The sequence below is a fragment of the Chroicocephalus ridibundus genome, chromosome 17 (genome assembly GCF_963924245.1).
Source record: "Chroicocephalus ridibundus chromosome 17, bChrRid1.1, whole genome shotgun sequence".
Taxonomy (NCBI): domain Eukaryota; kingdom Metazoa; phylum Chordata; class Aves; order Charadriiformes; family Laridae; genus Chroicocephalus; species Chroicocephalus ridibundus.
Genome location: NC_086300.1, coordinates 3,995,429 through 4,013,987, shown reverse-complemented (window position 1 = coordinate 4,013,987; position 18,559 = coordinate 3,995,429). Strand labels below are relative to the sequence as shown.

The following is an 18,559-nucleotide window of genomic DNA, read 5'->3' as shown; positions in this document are numbered from 1 at the left end:
ACGGGGCCGGACCCCACGGCTGGAGCGGTGCCAGAGCTGCGGCTGCTTAACACCCCCCCCGGGGCCCCGGGAGCTGGGCCTCGCCGCGGCACCCGCCGCAGCCCCTCCGGTGGGACGACTCGGGCGGACGGCGGGACAGGCTCGTCCGAGCAGGGCCCCGGCGGCTCGGCAACAGCTCCGGTGCCGCCCCCCCGGGACGGGTTAAGGCAGCGCACGGTGCCAGGGGGCAGCCCGACGCGGCGGCCAGTGAAACCGCGGGGCTACCGGGCGCGGGGGCTGTGCCCGGTGCCCCGGTCCGCCGGCGCGACCCTCCCCGCGTTCGGCGCGCGCGCCCGCCCGGCAGATGACGCAAGCGGCGGCCCCACCGCCCCGGGCGCGCTGGCTCCGCCCCGGGCCGCGCGCGGCGATTGGCGGGGGCCGGTGACGCGCCCGACCCGGCCCGCCCGGGGCGGCGGCGGCGGGGCCGGTCCCGGCGGCGGCGGCGGCGGCGGCGGCCGGTGAGCGGCGCGGGCGGCGGGCCGGTCCCGTCCCGTTCCGGTGCCGTCCCGTCCGGTGGCGGCGGGGCGATGCCGTTCCCGGGCGGGCTGTGGTGGCTGCTGTGCTGCCGGCAGGGCTTCACGCTGCTGCGGCGAGACTACGGCGAGGCGGACCGGGAGGCGGACGGCGAGGCCGAGGAGGAGGAGGCGTCCTTCGAGCTCCGCGCCCAGGGAGACCAGGTAGGGCCGGTATCGGCGCCGGGACGGGCACCGGAGCCGCGGCTGGGCACGGCGCGGCGGGACCGGCGGTGCGCGGCTCCTCCCGCCCGGCTCTGCCCGGCCCTGCCCGGCTCTGCCCGGCTCGGCGGCGCTGTCTCGGCCCGTCTCGGTCCCCGCCGCCCCGGGAGCGTGGCTGCCGCCTGCCCGGGCACGTCCCCGCCGGTCCCGCCGCCCGGGCTGCCCTTGGCGCGTCCCCGCCGCCGGCCGGGGGGGTCCCCGCAGGGCGGCGGGGGAGGGGATCGGCCCGTGGGTGCGGGGGAGCCGCTGCCCCGCGGCAGCCTCCGGGAGGGCGCTGGCGGTCCCGGAGCCCGTGGGGGCAGAGCCGAGGGGAGCGGGTGCCGCTGCCGGCCGGATCCCGGTGCGGGGCCCTTGCAGGGCCCGCGGCGGCAGGACCTGGTTGCCCGTCGGGTGCTGGGGGGCAGCCGAAACCGGGGCACTGCCAGGCCGGCGGGGCAGCGGGGCCGGTGCTGCCCTGCCCTTGCCGGCTCCTCGGGGCAGGAACCGTGGGGCTGGCACTGCCAGGTCCTGCACCGGGGCCGCTGCCGGGGTCAGGTTGGCTGGGGTGCGGAGGGTCCCCGCGGGACGGGTTCCTCAGGCTCCGCCGGAGGAGGCCGGGTCCGTTTGCGGCCCGTGGTGCCCCGGGTGCACGTGCCGGGCGCGGGGAGCAGGCCTGGATCTCCCCGATCCGGCTGCTTCCTCCTTTTGGGGAAACGGAGCGGCGGAAACCGGCGCTTCCTCCGGCCGGGCTGCATGAGGGACAGCTGATAGCGTGGGGCGGCGGGGGGAACCCCAGCTCCCTGGGGGTTCCTCCTGCCTGTCCCGGCTGCCTCCTGCACCCGGAGCCACGGGGTCCTGTCGCTACCCAGAGGGGACACAGAGGGTCGTGACAGCCCAGTCACACTTACTGCAGCCCCTCTCCTCCTGCCTGCGTCGGGGTCTGCCCACGTTGGGGGCTGCCATGGCTGCGCAGGGCTGGGGGTGGCTCTGAGACCCACACACTGTCCATTCCCTGCCAGCGGGTCCCCTTCTCCAGCAGTGCCAGCCCCATGGGACAGCAGGCAGTGGGGACAGTAGCAGGGCTGGAGCTGGGCCCCCTGGGCGCCGGTGGCAGTGCCAAGGGCACGGCAATGGCAGGAGTTGTCTTTAGTTTCCCGTGTCCCATGGGCCGCGCTGGCTCCAGAGGTCCAGGCTGGCGTGGGCGGTTGTGACGCCAGCTCCCCAGGGAGCCCTTCGTCGTGGCCGGGGGGTCCTCGGAAACCCGCAGCGCCGGCCGCCCCTTCCTGGGAGCGTGGGAGCAGCTGCCCCAGCCTTGCCACCGCAGCTCCTCTCTCCCATTTATTTATATCCCTGAGAAGAAGCCGGCCACCGCTGCCTCCTCCTCCTGCAGGCAGTGGCTGAGGAGCTGGGCACCGTCTCTGTGCCCGCAGCCGTGCGGGAGCGCACGGGGCCCTCCCCGGCCTTGGCAGCGGGACGGTCGCTGGAGGAGTTGGCCCCATGCACGGTGCCAGCACTGCACGACAGGTGCCTTAATGCCACGGGTCAGAGGTGCCCGGCCCTGGCCCACGGCACAGCCGTACCTGCAGCAGCTCCCCCCTCCCCGCCCCCCCTTCCCGCTGCTATTTTTAGCAGCCGTCTCTTTTTCTTGGCGTTTCATGGCGTGCTCTGGCCTGTCACGCCTCCGGCTGCCCCGTTGGGCTACAGCTGGCAGGAGCGCCCGTGCATCTCCCGGGGCAGCATCCATCCCCGCTCTGCCGGGACACCCTGCCCAGCCCGGTGCCTGCCCGTGCCTGGGCCCTGCCTCGTGTCCCAGCACGTGTGCCAGGGTCGTCACGTGAGCGGCACCGTCCACGTCAAGTTGTGCTGCGCGAGGAGGAACCGGCCCCGGTCCCGCTGCTGGGCCAGGGACTTCCCTGCGCCGCGTCCCACCGCCGCGGGCAGGAAGTCAGTGGCCCCATTACAATGGGACTTTGTGCCGTAAGCGTATTACTCAGCACTGACCTTGTGCAATTCTGCACGGTATTCAGCCCGCCGGGTCAGCTGAGGACGCGTGGCCGGCATGCCCGGTGGCTGCCCCCGAGCCCCCGGGGTGCCCCAGCTGCAGCCTGGGCTCCTGCCACGGCTTTGGGAGCACTGGGGCTCCCTGCCCCGCGGCAGCAGGACACAAGCCTGTCCCCCTGGGCCGGGAGCTGGGCTGGCGAGGAGGCAAGCAGTCATTGGAGGGACATTTGGAGGTGCCAGGTGGTGACCACGGGGCTGAAACATCTCCTCCTTCCCCAGGGATCCCTGGAGGTGAGCCTGAGCCAGCCCACCCGCAGCAGCAGCGGCTCGGAGCGGTGAGTGACCCCCTGCCTCCATCCCATCGGGCATCCCATCGCGTCCCTCGCCTGGTGCTGTGGGAGCTGGGGGCCTGGCACGCTGCGGGAGGACGCGCTGGTGCCAGCGTGTGCCAGACCATCCTGCCCGTGGGGCCGGCACCGTGCTGTGCCCGTCCATCGGCTAGAGCAGAGATGGCAGAGCCAGGACTCCCACGCTCCGTCCCAATCCCTGGTGCATCCTTGGGCATGTCGCCATCCCTCTGCTGTGCCGGATGGCTCGGCTGCCGCAGGCTCAGCCGATGGGGCCGTGCGTGGCTCCTCCTGTGCCAGGAGGCTCTACCGGGCCATGTCCACCAGCGGAGGCTGTGCCCTGGGGCCGTGTGTGCCCAGGGAGATGGGGTGCCACGGCACAGGGGCCTTCTCGCTCCTCGTCCTCACAGTGCTGACGCTGCTGCCAACATTCCTTCCTGGTTGTTCATTTTCCGAATTCCTTGGCAGGGCCGCGACTGCAAACAGCTTATTTTTAGCCAGGGTCATCTGCACCCGACGGTTCTGCTGCGTTCCCACCGTGGGGCTGTGGGGTGCCCGGAGCCCCCGGGGACCCGGCTCACCCCAGACCCCGGGGCCGGCTCCCTGCTGGGGGGCCGTGGGAGGCGCCCGTGGGCAGTCGGGCTCAGCCCCGTGTTGTCCCCAGGTCCCTGCTCGTCGCAGAGGAGATGCGCAGCCTCATCACGGAGAAGGGCCCGGAGCCAGTGGAGGATGACCCTGACGCTCTCGTGAAAGGTGTGCACAGGGGTCTCTGCCTCTGGAATAGCCAGGGCTGGCAGGATCATGGCCTGACTGTGGCTGGATCCCGTCCTGGAGGGGCAGGAGGCACCGGCTGGGCTGGCGGGCAGCGGGCAGACTCCGTCCCGCACCACAGAGCCGCCGGGGTGGATGGTGCTGGCGGCAGGGGCTGAGGTTTCCCCTTCCAGGCTGGCTGCAGCGGGAGGTGCGGGGCGGCGTGAAGACCCCCTGGATCCGGCCTCGGAAGTACTGGTTCGTGCTGACGCCCGATTCCCTGGACTACTACAGCAGCAACGAGAAGGGGGCTCGGCGGCTGGGCTCCCTCGTGCTCACCAGCCTCTGCTCCGTGCTCTGGCCGGACAAGCAGACCTACAAGGAGACAGGTAGGGTGCCCGTGCCCCTCGGTCGGGCTGCGCCTTTGCAACCCCTCATGCCCTGCGTCGCCCTCCCAGCCCCAGGAGGTCTCCGTCTTCCCGAGGAGCGGCTGTGCCGAGCCCCGGGGCACCGAGTAGCCCAGCTTGGGTGGGGGTCCTTGGGGCGAGGGCGCTGGTGGGCAGCGGGTGAGGTCTCTGTCCCTCACAGGCTACTGGAACGTGACGGTGTTTGGCAGAAAGCACTGCTACCGCCTGTACACGGAGCACCTGAACGAGGCCGTGCACTGGGTGTGCGCGGTGCAGAAGGTCATCGACAGCAAAGTGCCCGTCCAGACGCCCACCCAGCTGCTCATGCGCGACGTCGAGGTGAGCCCGTGGCACGGGGCTGCCCACGCCTGCAGCCGTCGGGCAGGGCTGGGATGGACGGTCAGGACCCCACGTGCCGTGGGGCGGCGGCGGGTGCCCATGCCGGGCTCTCGGCCGGGCGGCCCTTCTGCAACTGCCGCCATCGCTTTGCCCTCCCAGGAGCACTGCGGCAGCCCCGAGGTCCTGGAGCAGATCTACCGCTGCAACCCCATCCTGCGCTACACCAGCAGCCCCCTCTACGCTCCCCTGCTGCCCTTCCCCTACGGCAGCCTGGACCAAAGCGGTGAGGGGCGAGCGGGGGTCCTGTGCCCGGGCTGGCAGGAGCGATGGTGGGGCCAGGCTGGGCTGGGTACGGCGCCTGGATGGCCGGGGGGGAACCTGGGGAAGCCCACAGGGCTGTTAACCCCCATCCCGTCCCGCAGCCCCCGGCCCCCGCAGCTACACCACGCTGCGCGACGAGGCCGTGAAGCTCTTCAACTCGCTGCAGCAGCTGGAGTCGGAGCGGGACCCGGTGCCGCTGATGCAGGGCGTCCTGCAGACCTGCCTGGACCTGCCGCCGCTGGTGGACGAGATCTACTGCCAGCTGGTGAAGCAGACCACGGAGCCGGCGGCGCCGGGCGGGCAGGGCGACCTGCACTACTGGCAGCTGCTCACCTGCATGAGCTGCACCTTCCTGCCCTCCCCGCCCGTCCTGCGCTTCCTGCGCTTCCACCTGGACAGGCGAGTGCCGGCGGAGCTGCCAGGTGCCGGGGCCCCCATCGGGTTGGCGCCACCGTGACCCCCCCCTCCCCGGCATCTCTCGCAGGACAGAGAGCCGGTTCCCTGCCTCGGAGATGGCCAAGTACGCCTGCTTCATCCGGGAGGCGCTGGGGAAGACGAAGGGGCGGGAGTGCGTGCCCTCTCTGGAGGAGATCCTGGTGCTGATGCGGCGGCAGGAGATGATCTGCACCGTGCACTGCCCGGGGGCGCCCGCCTGCAGCGTGGCCATCAGCTCCCACACCACGGCTGAGGAGGTGAGGGGCCGCGGCCGCGCCGGGCGGGGGACTCGGGACATTTTGGCACGCGGGGCTGGGAGGGTGGCCTGCCGTGGAATGGTTTGGGTTGGAAGGGACCTTAAAGATCATCCCGTGCCCTGGGCAGGGACACCTCCCACCAGCCCAGGCTGCTCCAAGCCCCGGCCAACCTGGCCTTGAACCCCTCCAGGGATGGGGCAGCCACAGCTTCTCTGGGCAACCTGGGCCAGGGGCTCACCGCCCTCACAGCAAAGAATTTCTTCCTGATATCCATCTAAATCTCCCCTCCTTCAGTGTTAAACCGTTACCCCTCGTCCTATCATTACACTCTTTATCAGAGTCCCTCCCCATCCTTCCTGTAGCCCCCTTTAGGTACTGGAAGGCTACTAGAAGGTCTCCCCAGAGCCATGGGAGGTGGGGGGCTCCTGCAGGTCTCCCCCAGCTCAGCCGCGGTGGAGGGGGGCTGAGGGCCACCTGCCTTTGCCCGCTGTGACCTGTCTGTGTCCCTTTGCAGCCCTGAGCGCCGCGGCCAGGGGTGCGCAGTCACCGTCGGTTGCCTTTGTCTCGCCCCAGGTGGCCCGGGAGCTGGTGTCGCGCCTGGGGCTGTCCCAGAGCCCCAACCTCTTCGCTCTCTACGAGCAGTCCCGGCGGCGGGAGCAGCCCGTGGCTAGTGCCACGCTGCTGGCCGACGTCCTCACCAGGTTTGAAAAGTAAATGTCCCGCTCTGCTGCCTACGGGGGAGAGGGGCTGGGGGCGGGAGGGGACAGTGGTGGGGTGCCTGTCCCCGTGCTGATGGGGCCGGTCCCTTCTGCCGCAGCCTGGCTGGGGAGCAGCGGGAGCAGGACCCGCCGTGCCGGCTCTGCTTCAAACACTACGGCTTCCTGGACACGGACAACGTCCCTCGCGACAGCCTGGAGTTCGCCCTCCTCTTTGAGCAGGTGAGAGCCGCGCCGTGCCAGGGTAGCTATGCCGTGCCGGGGTGGCCGTGCTGCCATGGCCATGCTGTGCCGTGCCGGGGTGGCCGTGCCGCCGTGGCCATGCTGTGCCGGCTCACCCTGTCCTCCCGCAGGCACAAGCCACACCATGCCGGAGTGGCTATGCCGTGACAAGGTGGCTGTGCCACAGTGGCCATGCTGTGCCAGCTCACCCTGCCTTCCTGCAGGCATGAGCCACACCATGCCGGAGTGGCTATGCCGTGACAAGGTGGCTGTGCCACAGTGGCCATGCTGTGCCATGCCGGGGTGGCCGTGCCGCCGTGGCCATGCTGTGCCGGCTCACCCTGTCCTCCCGCAGGCACGAGCCACACCATGCCAGAGTGGCTATGCCGTGACGAGGTGGCCGTGCCACAGTGGCCATGCTGTGCCATACTGCGGTGGCCACGCTGTGCCGGCTCACCCTGCCTTCCCGCAGGTGTGAGCCGCACCGAGCCGGGGTGGCTATGCTGTGCCGGGGTGGCTGTGCCACAGTGGCCATGCTGTGCCGGCTCACCCTGCCTTCCTGCAGGTGTGAGCCACACCATGCCAGAGTGGCTATGTCGTGCCTGGGTGGCCATGCCGCCGTGGCCATGCTGTGCCAGCTCACCCTGTCCTCCCGCAGGCACGAGCCACACCATGCTGGGGTGGCTATGCTGTGCCGGGGTGGCTGTGCCACAGTGGCCATGCTGTGCCGGCTCACCCTGCCCTCCCGCAGGCGCACGAGATGGTGCTGCGGGGCTACGTGCCCACGTCGGAGGAGACGCTGCAGACACTGGCCGCGCTGCGCCTGCAGAGCCTCAACAGCGACTTCTCCACCCACGCGCCCTTCCCGCGCCTGGAGGAGCTCTTCCCGCCCCACGTGCTGCACGCCCGCCTGCCGGCCCCCCGCCACCGCACCCCCACCAAGTGCCGGGGGGCCCGGCTGCGCGCGGGGCTGCTGGCCGGCGGGCTCTGGGGGCAAGCGCTGGCCAAGCAGCGGGCGGAACGGGACCAGCGCCTGCGGGGCCGCCTGCGGGAGGAGGGGGCCAGCACCATGGCCGCCATCGTGGAGAAGTGGAAGCTGCTGCAGGGCATGGGCCGGCCCGAGGCCATGGCCGCCTACGTGGCACTGGTGCGGGAGTGGCCCGGCTTCGGCTCCACGCTCTTCGACGTCGACCTGCGTGCGGTGAGGCGTCGGCGCGGCGGGGGCAGTGGGCAGCCCTGGCAGTGGGCAGCTCTGACGCCCCTCTCCCCGCAGAGCCCGGTGGGGGCCGGTCCCCAGCGGCTGTGGCTGGGCATCGGGGCCAAGGCTGTCTCGCTCTACAAGCCGGGGGAGCCCGAGCCCTTGGACAGCTTCTGCTACGGCCGCATCTCCTCCTTCGGCGCCTCCGACAGCAGCACCTTCCGCCTCTCCGTGGAGGACCGGGACCTGCTCTTCGAGACCTCCCAGGTACGGGGCCGCCATCCCTCCTTCCCTCCATCTGCTCATCCCACCTCTCCTCCATCCCCCCATCCCCTCATCCCCTCCTTCCCCTCATCCCCCCTCTCCTCCTTCCCCCCTTCCCCTCATCCCCCCTTCCCTCCATCCCCTTATCCCCCCTCTCCTCCATCCCCCCCTCTCCTCCATCCTGCTTCCCTCCATCCCTCCATTGCCCCTCTCCTCCATCCCCCCTTTCCTCCTTCCCTCCATCCCCTCATCCCTCCTTCCCTCCATCCCCCCTTTCCCCCATCTCTCCATTCCCCCATCCCTCTTTCCCTCCTTCCCTCCATCCCCTCATCCCACCTCTCCTCCTTCCCTTCATCCCCTCCTTCCCCTCATCCCCCCTCTCCTCCTTCCCTCTATCCCCTTATCCCCCCTCTCCTCCATCCCCCCCCTCTCCTCCATCCTGCTTCCCTCCATCCCCCCTTTCCTCCATCCCCCATCCCCTCATCCCTTCTTCCCTCCATCCCCTCATCCCACCTCTCCTCCATCCCCCCTCTCCTCCATCCCTCCATCGCCCCTTTCCTCCATCCCCCCATCCCTCCATCCCCCCTTCCCTTCATCCCCCGGGGGCTGCAGGGGGCCGGGCACCCCGGGCTGACCCAGCGCGTCCCCTCTGCCCCGCAGGTGGACGAGATCGCCCAGCTTCTCAACACATACCTCGCCTCCGCGGGTGCCCGGCGGCCGCCACGGCCCCAGGAGCCAGCCACCAGCCCCCCAGCCCCAGATCCCACCGCACCACCCCAGGGGCTCTGCCCCACGGCAGGGCCCTGGCAGCACCGGCCGCCCGTGGGCTCCTTCCACAGTTAGCCCGGCGGCCACGCAGGGTGCTCCCGACGGACGGTGTGGGGAGGGCGGCCGGGCAGCGAGTGGCAGGTCTGTGCCGGTCCCCAGCTGCTCCCCGGAGCGGGGGGACGGGGGCTCGTGCTCCCTGCACCGCTGTTGCCTTTCTGGCTATTTCCTTAATTTATTTTGAGACGCCCGCGCCCCCCCCCCGCCCGTCTCCCAGCACTTTCCCTGGAGGGCAGCGGGGCTGCCATGCCGCGGTCCCCTGCGCTGCTCCCAGGCTGTCCCTGTCCCCTGGTCCCCTGTACCCCGGTGCCTTCGCCTCCAGCACTCGTGCTGCCTGGCAGCTCTGCCGGCGCCCCAGCTCTTGCCGCCCCGGGGGGGACTTTGCCCGGGGCGAGGGGTGCCAGGCAGCGGTGCTGTGCCATCGTCTGTCTGTCCGTCCGCTGAACCCACCCCTCCTGGAAAGCTGCGGGCGGCTTTTGGCCGAGCCGCCTCGGGGACCACCGGGCTCCTCGTGGCCGGGCCCTGCCGCATCACGGTGGCCCCATGGCGGGGCTCGTGGCGTGGGGTGGCCGGCGGGGTGGTGGCTGGTACGGCTGGGGCTCGGCCCCTCAATGTTGCCTCTGTAAAGTTTGTCGGTTCTGTCTTGGGGGGTGGGGGTTGGTTGTTTGTTTTTCTAAATAAATGCACAAAGGAAAGGCTGGGCCTCCCGTCCCCGAGCTCCGGCCGCGGTGGGAGGCAGGGACGCTCTGATCCCCGGGGCGGCGAGGGCAGCGGGGCCGGGGACAGGCGGCGGGAGGAGCGGCACAGCGTGTCCTCGGGGACAGGGACCGCCGTCCCTCCGGCCAGCGCCGCAGCCGGGCTGTTCACTGCGCCCTTTGGCATTTCACCAACGGCGCGGGCCGTGCTGCGGCTCCGCTGCAGCTCCCCGGCACCCCCTGGCACTGGCCGCCTCGGCGGGGGGAACTGCCCCGGCCGCGGGCGCCGCTGCGGGGCCGGTGCCAAGGAGGGCGTGGGAGCCCGGCGCTGCCATGGCGGAGGGGGGTATTTTTAGCCCGTCGCTCCACGCCGCAGGGTCAGAGGAAAAGGCTAATTCTCACCTTGGGCTGCCGGGGCTTGGGCCGGCGCCAGCGCTGCCCCACACCGTCCCTCACAGCCTGACTCACATGGGGGCAGGACCGCAGCGGCCGTGTCCGACCATCTCCCCCCTCCATCACGCATCCTTCCCTGTGCCGTCCCCTGCCCTGGCTCCAGAGCGGACAGGGACCCCCCTCCAGCTCTCAGGGACCCCCCTCCTGCATGGGCCCTCGCCCCCGTGAAGCACTAAATGCGGGCGCCGCGGGCACCGCATGCTCTGCGGGCACGGCAGGGCGGTGCCGGCTCCTAGCCCCGGTCAGCCATGCCGGCAGGTCCTGCCAGTATTTCTGGCTCTGCCGCGGCGGTCGCCCAGCGCCGCCCGGGCTCAGACAGCATGCTGCCGGCTGGCTCCCGGCCGGGGCAGGGCCAGCCCCGCGCGCCACCGGGACGTGCAGGGGAGTGGCAGCCCCGGTTCAGCGCAGCCACCGAGCCGGGACACCGGGCTGGCCAGCTGGGCAAGGCGAGCACTGGCCCTGGCAGCATCTGCCGCTGCTTCCCTCCCCGGCTGCTCACTCCAAGAGCCGTGCAGGCAGTGTCAGTGCAGGAACAGCCTTTATTAAAGCAAAATAACCTACAAAAATATAGATACAGCCTGTGCCCCAGGCCTGATCTGGCGAAGGAGGAACAAGGCTCCTGCCCAGGGCAAGGACTAGCTCAGCCACACAGAGCCTTTGGCCACAGGGGTTGCCTGCACCCAACTCTTTGGGTCAGGCCCGTTCCAAGCCCCCTGGGTTCGCTCTCCTCCTCCTCCTCCGAGCGAGCGTTGCTCTCACGGGCAGAGGTTCCCTACCAGCACAGCGCGCAGCTGCCCCAGTCCCGTCCTGGGCCAGGGCAGGTGGTGGAGCAGAGGCTGTCCCCCCGGCCAAGGGTCTTCAGGAGCAGCGCTGCTCCCTGCAGAGCGGCTTCTGCCGAGGAGTGCAGCGTGTGTGTGCAGCCAGGGTGACGACTCCACCGCCGCCGGGCAGCGCTGAGGGGTGCTAAACGTGGGCACGGCAGAGACAAGCCCTGCCGGCATGCGTGGAGGTGGCCGTGGGACCCTCCCGTCCCCTGGCAGGGCACTCACTGCTCCTGCGTGCCCCAGGAGATGTAGTCAGGGCGCGTGGCCGCGTGGTACTCGTCGATCAGCTGCTGCACGATCTCCCGGGAGTTGTCCAGCTCGTCGAAGTTGTCCTTGAAGATGTCCTCCTTGCGGAACTGCTCCAGGAAGGCCTCCCGCTTGCGTAGCTTGTCGTACTGCCGGCACGTCCGCTCAAACAGCTGGGGAGCAGCGCAGCAGTCAGACGGGCCACAGCTCCCCAGGGACCCCCGACCTCCTCGGGCTGCTGCCTGGGAGGAGGCAGGCAGGGCAGTAGCTGCTGCCCTGCGCCCAGCCAGCACTCGGGATCAGCTCCTGCTTCCGCAGCTGCCTTTGGCCCAGGGAGAGGGAGCCCTGCTGCTCCTGGGCGAACGGCTCCACAGGTGCAGTAGGGCTGCCCGGACCCCAGACCAAGCCTGTGCCCCAGCTGCTCGCCCTCCCCTCATCCCCAAGCCCTGCCCTGGCTTTGTGAAAGCCCCCGAGATGACGTGTTTGGGACTGAAAGGACACCGGAGCTGCAGCCGTGGGACCCCCAGCGCTGCCCGCGGGGGAGAGGGAAGGCGCTCACCGAGGAGATGTTGGTGTGGTTTGCCATCATGAGGCCGCTGACACGGTGTGCGGACGGCAGGTAGGGGGACTTGCGGGACAAAGCCACCTGGATGCTGGCAGGACCCCAAGGGATGAAGTTGGCCAGTTTCCTCTCCCGGATCCGTTGCAGACTCTTGTGAACCTGGCGGGACGAGAGCAGCAGGGTGATGGGGAAAGCAGCCCGGTCCCAGCAGACCCAGGCGCTGCTCCTCACTGGACGTACAGCCTCAGGAAGGTGGATTTCAGCAACGGGCAGGTAGGGAGGCTCCTCATGGCAAGGGACTAGCGGCCTTTCCATGAGGACAAGGCCCACAGGGGAGCAACTCGGAGCCAGTTCTCAGTGCTCGGTCTCACCCCAGGGTCTCCACACAGGAAGATGGTGACCGTGCCCTTCCCTGGCATGCCATGCCATTGCTGTCAGCATCTGAAATAGCCATGGGGACTCACCTGCGTAGGATCCACCTCCCCCTGGATGATGTTGAGGATGGCGATGTAGCAGTGGTTGGTCTGCCTGTCTCGCCCTGTGGACACCATCACGTTTTTAGGTTGCAGCAATCTTCTCATCACGTCCAGGACCGTGGTCTTCCTCACGCTGGCCACCTGCAAATGCCAGCTAGGGGTCAGAGGGAGCAGGCGTGCAGCTCCCTTGCCCTCCCGCTGTCCTGCACACACAGACACAGAGGAGCAGGGGGCAGCTGGACAGAGAAGCCCTCGCCCCGGGGACAGAGCCACGTGCAAGGCCACATGCAGGACAGGGAAATCCCAAAGTCACACAACAGGCGCAGCCAGGCTGAGAACCGGAGCGTTGGCGGAGGCTCCAACACGAGGGCGCTGAGCTGCCCCCCCCAGCAGCACACCAAGGCTCAGCTGAGACCAGAGTGACCGGGACAAACTTCTGTCCTGTTCCACTGCTGAGGCAAGGCGCAGGGCTGGCAGACAGGAGGGGTCATTCCCCACTGCATCCCCCTCCCCACCTTGCCCTGTGCTGAGCCCGGGGGCAGACGGGCCACTGCAGTCCCTGAGGGCTGTCACAGCCTTTGCCGGCTGCTGCCTGCCACGGGGGCCACAGCCGGGGCCGGCACCCGAGGGAGTGCCCAGAGCAAGGACAGGGTGTCAGCCCCGCTCCAGGCACCGTCTGAGCTGCTGGCTGAGCCCTCCCCACACTCCTCCCTGGGAGGACAGATCACACACTCGATACCCTTTTCAGAGCCAGCAGTTTTTCAGATTTGCTTCTCTGAGTAACATCCTGAGGAAATGCACACAACGAGAGGAGAACAGCAGCTGTTAGCTCCCAGCAGAACTGAGACGCGGCCAACGCAGGTGAGTGCCTCTCAAAACAGAACCGCACCGTTCTCACCGGGGGGGAGCTGAGGGAGCACTGGCTGGGGACGAGCTAAACGCAAGCGGTAGTGTTTGATGCGGCTGAGGGCTGGCAATCCCCTCCCAGATCACAGATCAAACCCTGGAAGGGGCTGATGCCTGGAGCCCACGCTCAGTCTTCGCATGACAACGATCACCAGTGTTCTGACCCAAAAAGCCCAGGCCACTGGCCCACTGGGGTGGCAGGACTGGCCGGGCCACTTTGCTGGGCTCAGTCCGATCGTTGCTAAGGGTGGCTTTTGTCAGATGGGATCCTGTCGGCTCCCCCACAGCTGCCGCAGCCACGCTCATGCATGCAGCAGGTAGGCCAGCATAAGCACAATTGCCTGCTCACGTCTGAGTCATATCGCATAGCGCTGTCAGGTGGTGTGGGCACACGGGCTGGGCTTTGGAACGTGCAATTAGGGCTCACGCCAAGACCGTGGGACTGGCGGATGTTACAAGGTGAGCGTGGCGCTGCCCCTGCCCTCGGGGAAGGGGAGGAGTGCCCGGTGGGCTGCCTTACCGACTGGTCGGTGGTGAGTGGCGTGTACCCCGTCATGAGGAAGTGCAGCCGCGGGGTGGGGATCAGCGAGGCAATCAGCCCGATGAGGTCGTTGTTCATGTATCCCGGGTACCTGAGCGTGGTGGTGCTGGCAGACATGATGGTGGAGACCTGGGGGAGAGCACGGGGTCAGCATCTGCATCACTGCAGGGCTGCGGAGCACGTTCAAAACCTGCTCCGCACAGCCACGCGGGGGGAAGCTGGAGGCCACCCCTAGGAAGGGCAGAGGACCCTCGTTCACAGCCCCAGGCTGCCCACCACCGCGCCCAGCCCATGGAGACCGCGCTCAGACCGAGTCGAGGGCAGCGGGGAAGCCCCCCACCAGCTTCCCCAGAGGGAAGAGCCCTTCTCACCAGCTGGTTGATCTGAGAGAACGACGGGTTCTGAATGTGCAGCCTGTCTGTCGCGATGCGATTCAAGGCCGTGTTGTCCAGAACCACCTGCAAGAGAAACACCGGCTCTGTGAAGAGCCTCGGAGGCAGCCCGAGGAGGGGCAGCCCGGGCCACGTGTCCAAGGGCACCAGCTTGCCCAGCATAGGCCCCGAGCGCCACAGCCCTCGGCGGCAGGTGGCAGACACTTGAAACCACAAGCTGACTCATCTGTGGAGCGTAACCGACACTGTCAATGGAAGCTCTTCCCTCCCATCTTGGCTGTGCTCCCCAGCGCTCTCCCAAAGAGCAGAGCACTGCCTCTGGGCCAGCACCTCGCAGCAGCCTTCAGCCCCAGCAGCTCTGCCGCAGCCGCTCTTGCCCCTCATGTGCAGAGATGAGCTGGGAGGGACGAGCAGCGTCTTGGTAAGGATCTGACTGAAGGCCTCGGTGCAGGCTGAAGACGCTGCCTGGCTGGGGCTTGTGGGTGCTGAAAGTCATGCTGGAATCGAGTTCAAGTGGAAGGCTGCAGCGCAGCTATGCAGAGGAAGCACAGCCAGTCCTCGCTGCCATGGGAGGAAATCTGCTGGGTCCCAGGGGCAGAAATGCCAAGCCGGAGAGCTCAGCAGGGGGTAGCACAGAGCCCTTGTCCCTGGAGCCACCACATCTGCTCAGCCCTTCTGGATGGGGGTGCGCTCCTTGCTGTGCCTGGGGCTTCACCGGCTCATCGCTCGCTGCTGTGGCACTCACCCCACAGAGCTACAGCACCCACCCCACACGGCTATGGCAGTTGCCCCAGGAAAAGCGGTTTGTGAGTGGCCGGGGACAAGGCTGCCAGGCGGGAGCGGGCTGCAGTGCTGGCCTGACACGCACTGGGACTCTTACCACGCAGTCAGCGTTCTGAGTCAGCCTCTTCAGCGTCAGCAGAGAGTTGTACGGCTGGACTACAACATCGCTCATCTCATCCTGGTTTGGGAAAACCGAGTAGGTCTCCACCAGCTTCTTGGGATACCTGGTGAGAAAGCGCGGCCACCTCAAGGGTTAACACCACCAAGCCAGCACTCTCTCCTCCCACAAGCTGCCTTTGCAGTCTCCAGGGCTCAGGACAGCAGTGAGTCACCAGGACTTCGTGCCAGAGTCTGCTCCCAGGGAGGGAGAGAATTTGTCCCAGCAGTGCCTACCCTAGCAGTACAGGAGCAGGCTGCCAGACTGAGCTACAGGCGAGGCTGAGCCATCCACAGGCTGATTAAGCAGCTGCTTACAAGCCTTTTCAAGAGGCTGCAAGCTGAAACAGGCAGGGATGGCCGCTCAGAGCCCGCAGCTAGAGCCTCTCACTCTCCCCTGCAGAGTCAGGGTGTCAGGAGGCAGCTGCCTGATAAGAATGTCTGAGGGAAGGCAGAGTTTGGACAGCACAAGTCCAGTTTCAGAGCCTCTGAAGTCCCCAGGCGTATCAGGAGCCGTCCCTTCCCCGGGCAGCGTGCCAGGGATTGCACAAGACAGTGTTTGGGTGGGGGCGGCGGCTCTGAGTCAGCGCTCTCCAGCTCCCGGCTCTGGAAGGGTGCCCAGCCCAGGCCAGGCTCTGACGAGGACAAGATGAACACTCACCTGTCATTCAGTCTCTCCAGCAGGTACGAGCCCAGCCCGGAGCCCGTTCCACCGGCAATGGAGTGGCAAAGCACAAATCCCTGGAAGGAAGCAGAACACAGCTCAAGGTCCAGCTCAGCCCCAGGGGCAGGCAGAGCAAAGCATGCTGTGCCACCAGCACCAGCTCCAGCAGAGACCTGCCAGACCTGTGAGAACTCCCCCTGTGACAACTGAGCACGGAGCTGACGCCTGTGGAGGGACCGGAGGTTAGCCCTGGCTCCTGCAGAGGGAGCGGAGGTTAGCCCTGCCTCCTGCGGACCACAGCCACAGCCAGATGCTCGTCAGGCCACTTCTGCCAGCGTGGGTGGGATCCACCTCTCTGCACACACCACAAAGTGCAACTGCTGCTCAGGAGCCTCCTGGATTCCTCCCACCCCAGAACAGGCTTCAGAATAGCTCCAACGTCACCTTCAGGATCCGGTCAGTCACACAAAACAGAGGGATGTGTTCTCAGCCCTTTCCCTGGGCCCTCCACAACATTCCCCTCCTTCCAGAGTGCCCGAGGCCAAATTCCCTCTACCTGACTTCAGGGCAATTCCCACCTGCTGCAGGTCCCACAACGGGCTCTCAGATCTTCTGCCAGCTCACTTTTACAATGACATTTTCCCTTCCCCTGTTGCCATGTGACAGCCTCACACAAACACCAGGGAGCCCTGTCTGTCTACGCACAGGAAACGGGTTTACACGGACGGTGGCCAAAGTCCTGCCAGAGGCATGTGGCAAAGCGTCCGAAGAGCTGTCGGTACCCTGGTGTCCCTTTAACCCAGCTGGAGAGACAATGAAGCTGCAGCTGCCTGCACTCATTCCGTGGATTTCAAAGCACTGGGCAACTCTGGGTCTAAACACCTTCCTGCTGGCAGCCCGAGGCCCCTCCTCTGCTGCAGATGCCTTGTTCCAGCACAGCCCCCCATCCCGCGAGGGCTTCACTGGAGGATGAGCAGCGTGTCCTGCTTCAGCTGGCATGGGGGAGAGCCACAGGAGGGAGGGAGAACAGGGAAAGGAAGAAGCACCACAATGCCTGCAACTCTTCCTGCCAACTGTATCCTGCGGGAAGTGCCCAATGCAAGCAATATTTGGGGCAGAAAAACGCCTCACTGTGCATACGGTAAGGAGATTTCCGGGGAAGCCTGGCAGATGTAGTGATGGGAAAGACCTCTCTTTACATGTTCTCTGCTCAGCACCCAGAAGCGTGTTGAGCAAGTCTGCATACACCAAAGGGCTGCGCTCGGCCTTACAAAAGAGCAGCCCAGCTCTGAAAACAAGAAGCAGGACAACTGGATCCAAATCCCCTGATTTACTTACTTCCAAACTGTCGCTCCCATCAGCCTCTCTGTCTATTATATCAAAAATGTCTTCGTGGATTTTTTCTCCCTGCAAGAGAGATCAGACCAGGGTTTGCTCCTTTCCCACAGAGAACGGAGAAGAGCTGCTCAAGCCTGGTGTTGAAGCCAACTCAGAACGGCAACGTGCCCCTGGGCCCAGGGTGCCATGAAGTGTCAGGTGTAAGTCCCTGCTGAATGATGAAGTGTTCTTCAAAAGCCACCTACTGAGCCTGACATGAGAAGGCCACGATAAAGGCTCATTCCTAATGAGCTGGCCTGTGTTTGCACCCAGGAGCACTAGAGCTGTTACCTGTGAGAAGCCGCTGGCCCAGTTGTTCCCAGCTCCCCCTCCATGCTCCGACAGGTAGATGTTTTCTGGGTTGTAGAGGTTGGCGTAAGGGGAGTTCAGGATGGAGTGGATAACTCGGGGCTCCAGGTCCAGCAGCACGGCGCGCGGGATGTAGTGCTCATCGTCTGCCTTTAACAAGGAGCAGGAAGATCATGACGCAGTCGCAGCTCAGCGCCGCTTCACTGCGAGAGAAGTGCCGCTGCGTGTGCCACCCCCTGGCCGCGGCGGAGCACGGCACAGCCGGCGTCTGACAGGGAGGAGGAGGAAGGGAAACTTGTTATGTACGGCCTGTCCGTAATGCAGCATCTATACGTGCCCCTGAGCATATCCTGGATGCTGGGCAGGTGGGGGAGGGCGGCTCTAACAGGCTGCGCTGGCGGCAGTTACGTACGGCGGTATCTATGGCAGCCTCAGCCTCGTGCTTCTGCCTCCACAACACATCCATTTCCAGAGCCTGGAGCGCAGACAGCAGCCCTGGCAGCGTGCTGCCCAGCAGGAGCGCTGGGCTGGGGCTGTCGCTCCAACCAGCCCGGGGTCAGCATCAGCCCCACCAGTCCCTGAACGGGGGGCCCGCTGGAGGGAGCTGAAGCGGTCACAGGCAGCGCTGCCTGCGTTCACCCGGGCACGGATCGAGACGGTGAGAGGGGCAGGCTGCAGCGCGCCGGCCCCATGGCGGGCAGTGCCCGGCAGTACCTGGTAGAAGAAGACATCCTTGCGGTCAGTGCCCTCGGTGGCGAACTCCTCCACGATGCCCTCGGGGCTGATGCCGTGCTCGGCACAGAGCTGCTTCCAGAACTCGAACCCGACTGTGGGTGGGTGGGGGGGGAACGGTTAGCCGGGGCGGGAGCGGAGCCGGGCCCGGGCCCGGTGCCCCACGCCGGGCCGGGCCAGAGCCTGGAGCATCCCCGGGTCCGCCAAGCCCCGCCCCCCTCCGCCAGGCCCCGCCCCCGCACGCAGATACGCCCCTCCAGGCCCCGCCCCCAGCTCGCAAGACCACGCCCCTCCTCGTCAAGCCCCGCCCCCGCCCCTCACAGCATCCCCGCCCCTCACAGCATCCCGGCCCCGCCCGGTGCGCGCTGCCCCGGCCCGGCCCTGCCCTGCCCTGCCGTCGCCCGCCCCGTTTGTCCGCCCGCCCGCCCGCCCGCTCACTCTGGTTGCCGCACTGGCCCAGCTGCAGGGTGATGATCTCCCGCGGCATGGCGGCCGAGGCTCGGCTCCGCTCCGCTCCTCCCGCCCGCCGCCCCGCCGCCTCTCCCGCCCGGCGCCAACGGCACTGCGCCTGCGCGCCGCGCACTTCCGGGAGGGCGCCGCTCCTGGCAA

The 18,559-nt window shown here is 67.6% G+C and overlaps 2 protein-coding genes across 4 annotated transcripts; one reads left to right on the top strand and one right to left on the bottom strand.

Annotated features, from left to right (window-relative positions):
- Nucleotides 1-454: 454 nt before the first annotated feature.
- PLEKHH3 (pleckstrin homology, MyTH4 and FERM domain containing H3) lies at nucleotides 455-10,106 on the top strand. 3 transcript variants are annotated; one of them, XM_063354668.1, is made up of 13 exons: nucleotides 455-716; nucleotides 3,033-3,088; nucleotides 3,765-3,853; nucleotides 4,045-4,239; nucleotides 4,439-4,596; nucleotides 4,756-4,879; nucleotides 5,019-5,316; nucleotides 5,402-5,609; nucleotides 6,183-6,310; nucleotides 6,427-6,547; nucleotides 7,299-7,748; nucleotides 7,821-8,012; nucleotides 8,670-10,106. In XM_063354668.1, the coding sequence occupies exons 1-13, from the start codon at nucleotides 567-569 to the stop codon at nucleotides 8,850-8,852; spliced, it is 2,352 nt and encodes a 783-aa protein (XP_063210738.1). In that variant the 5' UTR covers nucleotides 455-566; the 3' UTR covers nucleotides 8,853-10,106. The 3 variants fall into 3 exon arrangements, with proteins under 3 accessions (XP_063210738.1, XP_063210737.1, XP_063210736.1); XM_063354667.1 differs by having other exon boundaries at nucleotides 6,183-6,319; nucleotides 8,670-10,104; XM_063354666.1 differs by having other exon boundaries at nucleotides 6,183-6,319; nucleotides 7,299-8,012.
- Nucleotides 10,107-10,503: 397 nt separating this feature from the next.
- On the bottom strand, nucleotides 10,504-18,548 carry TUBG1 (tubulin gamma 1). The gene is made up of 11 exons (XM_063354587.1): nucleotides 18,389-18,548; nucleotides 17,933-18,045; nucleotides 17,201-17,368; nucleotides 16,871-16,939; nucleotides 15,530-15,609; nucleotides 14,810-14,936; nucleotides 13,909-13,995; nucleotides 13,517-13,666; nucleotides 12,079-12,231; nucleotides 11,612-11,773; nucleotides 10,504-11,225 (listed from the first exon to the last, which is right to left on the bottom strand). Exons 1-11 carry the CDS (start codon nucleotides 18,435-18,437, stop codon nucleotides 11,028-11,030), a joined length of 1,356 nt encoding a protein of 451 aa, XP_063210657.1. The 5' UTR covers nucleotides 18,438-18,548; the 3' UTR covers nucleotides 10,504-11,027.
- Between the last annotated feature and the right edge of the window lie 11 nt (nucleotides 18,549-18,559).

Bases quoted from the DNA above. Each gene is read 5' to 3' on its own strand.
- PLEKHH3 (XM_063354666.1), top strand. From the start codon at position 567: ATGCCGTTCCCGGGCGGGCTGTGGTGGCTGCTGTGCTGCCGGCAGGGC. The intron at 3,089-3,764 runs GTGAGTGACCCC...TGTTGTCCCCAG, and splicing joins AGCAGCAGCGGCTCGGAGCG to GTCCCTGCTCGTCGCAGAGG. The intron at 5,317-5,401 runs GCGAGTGCCGGC...CATCTCTCGCAG, and splicing joins CTGCGCTTCCACCTGGACAG to GACAGAGAGCCGGTTCCCTG.
- TUBG1 (XM_063354587.1), bottom strand. From the start codon at position 18,437: ATGCCGCGGGAGATCATCACCCTGCAGCTGGGCCAGTGCGGCAACCAG. The intron at 17,369-17,932 runs GTACTGCCGGGC...TCCTTGTTAAAG, and splicing joins AGGATGTCTTCTTCTACCAG to GCAGACGATGAGCACTACAT. The intron at 15,610-16,870 runs GTAAGTAAATCA...GCTTCCTTCCAG, and splicing joins ATGGGAGCGACAGTTTGGAA to GGATTTGTGCTTTGCCACTC.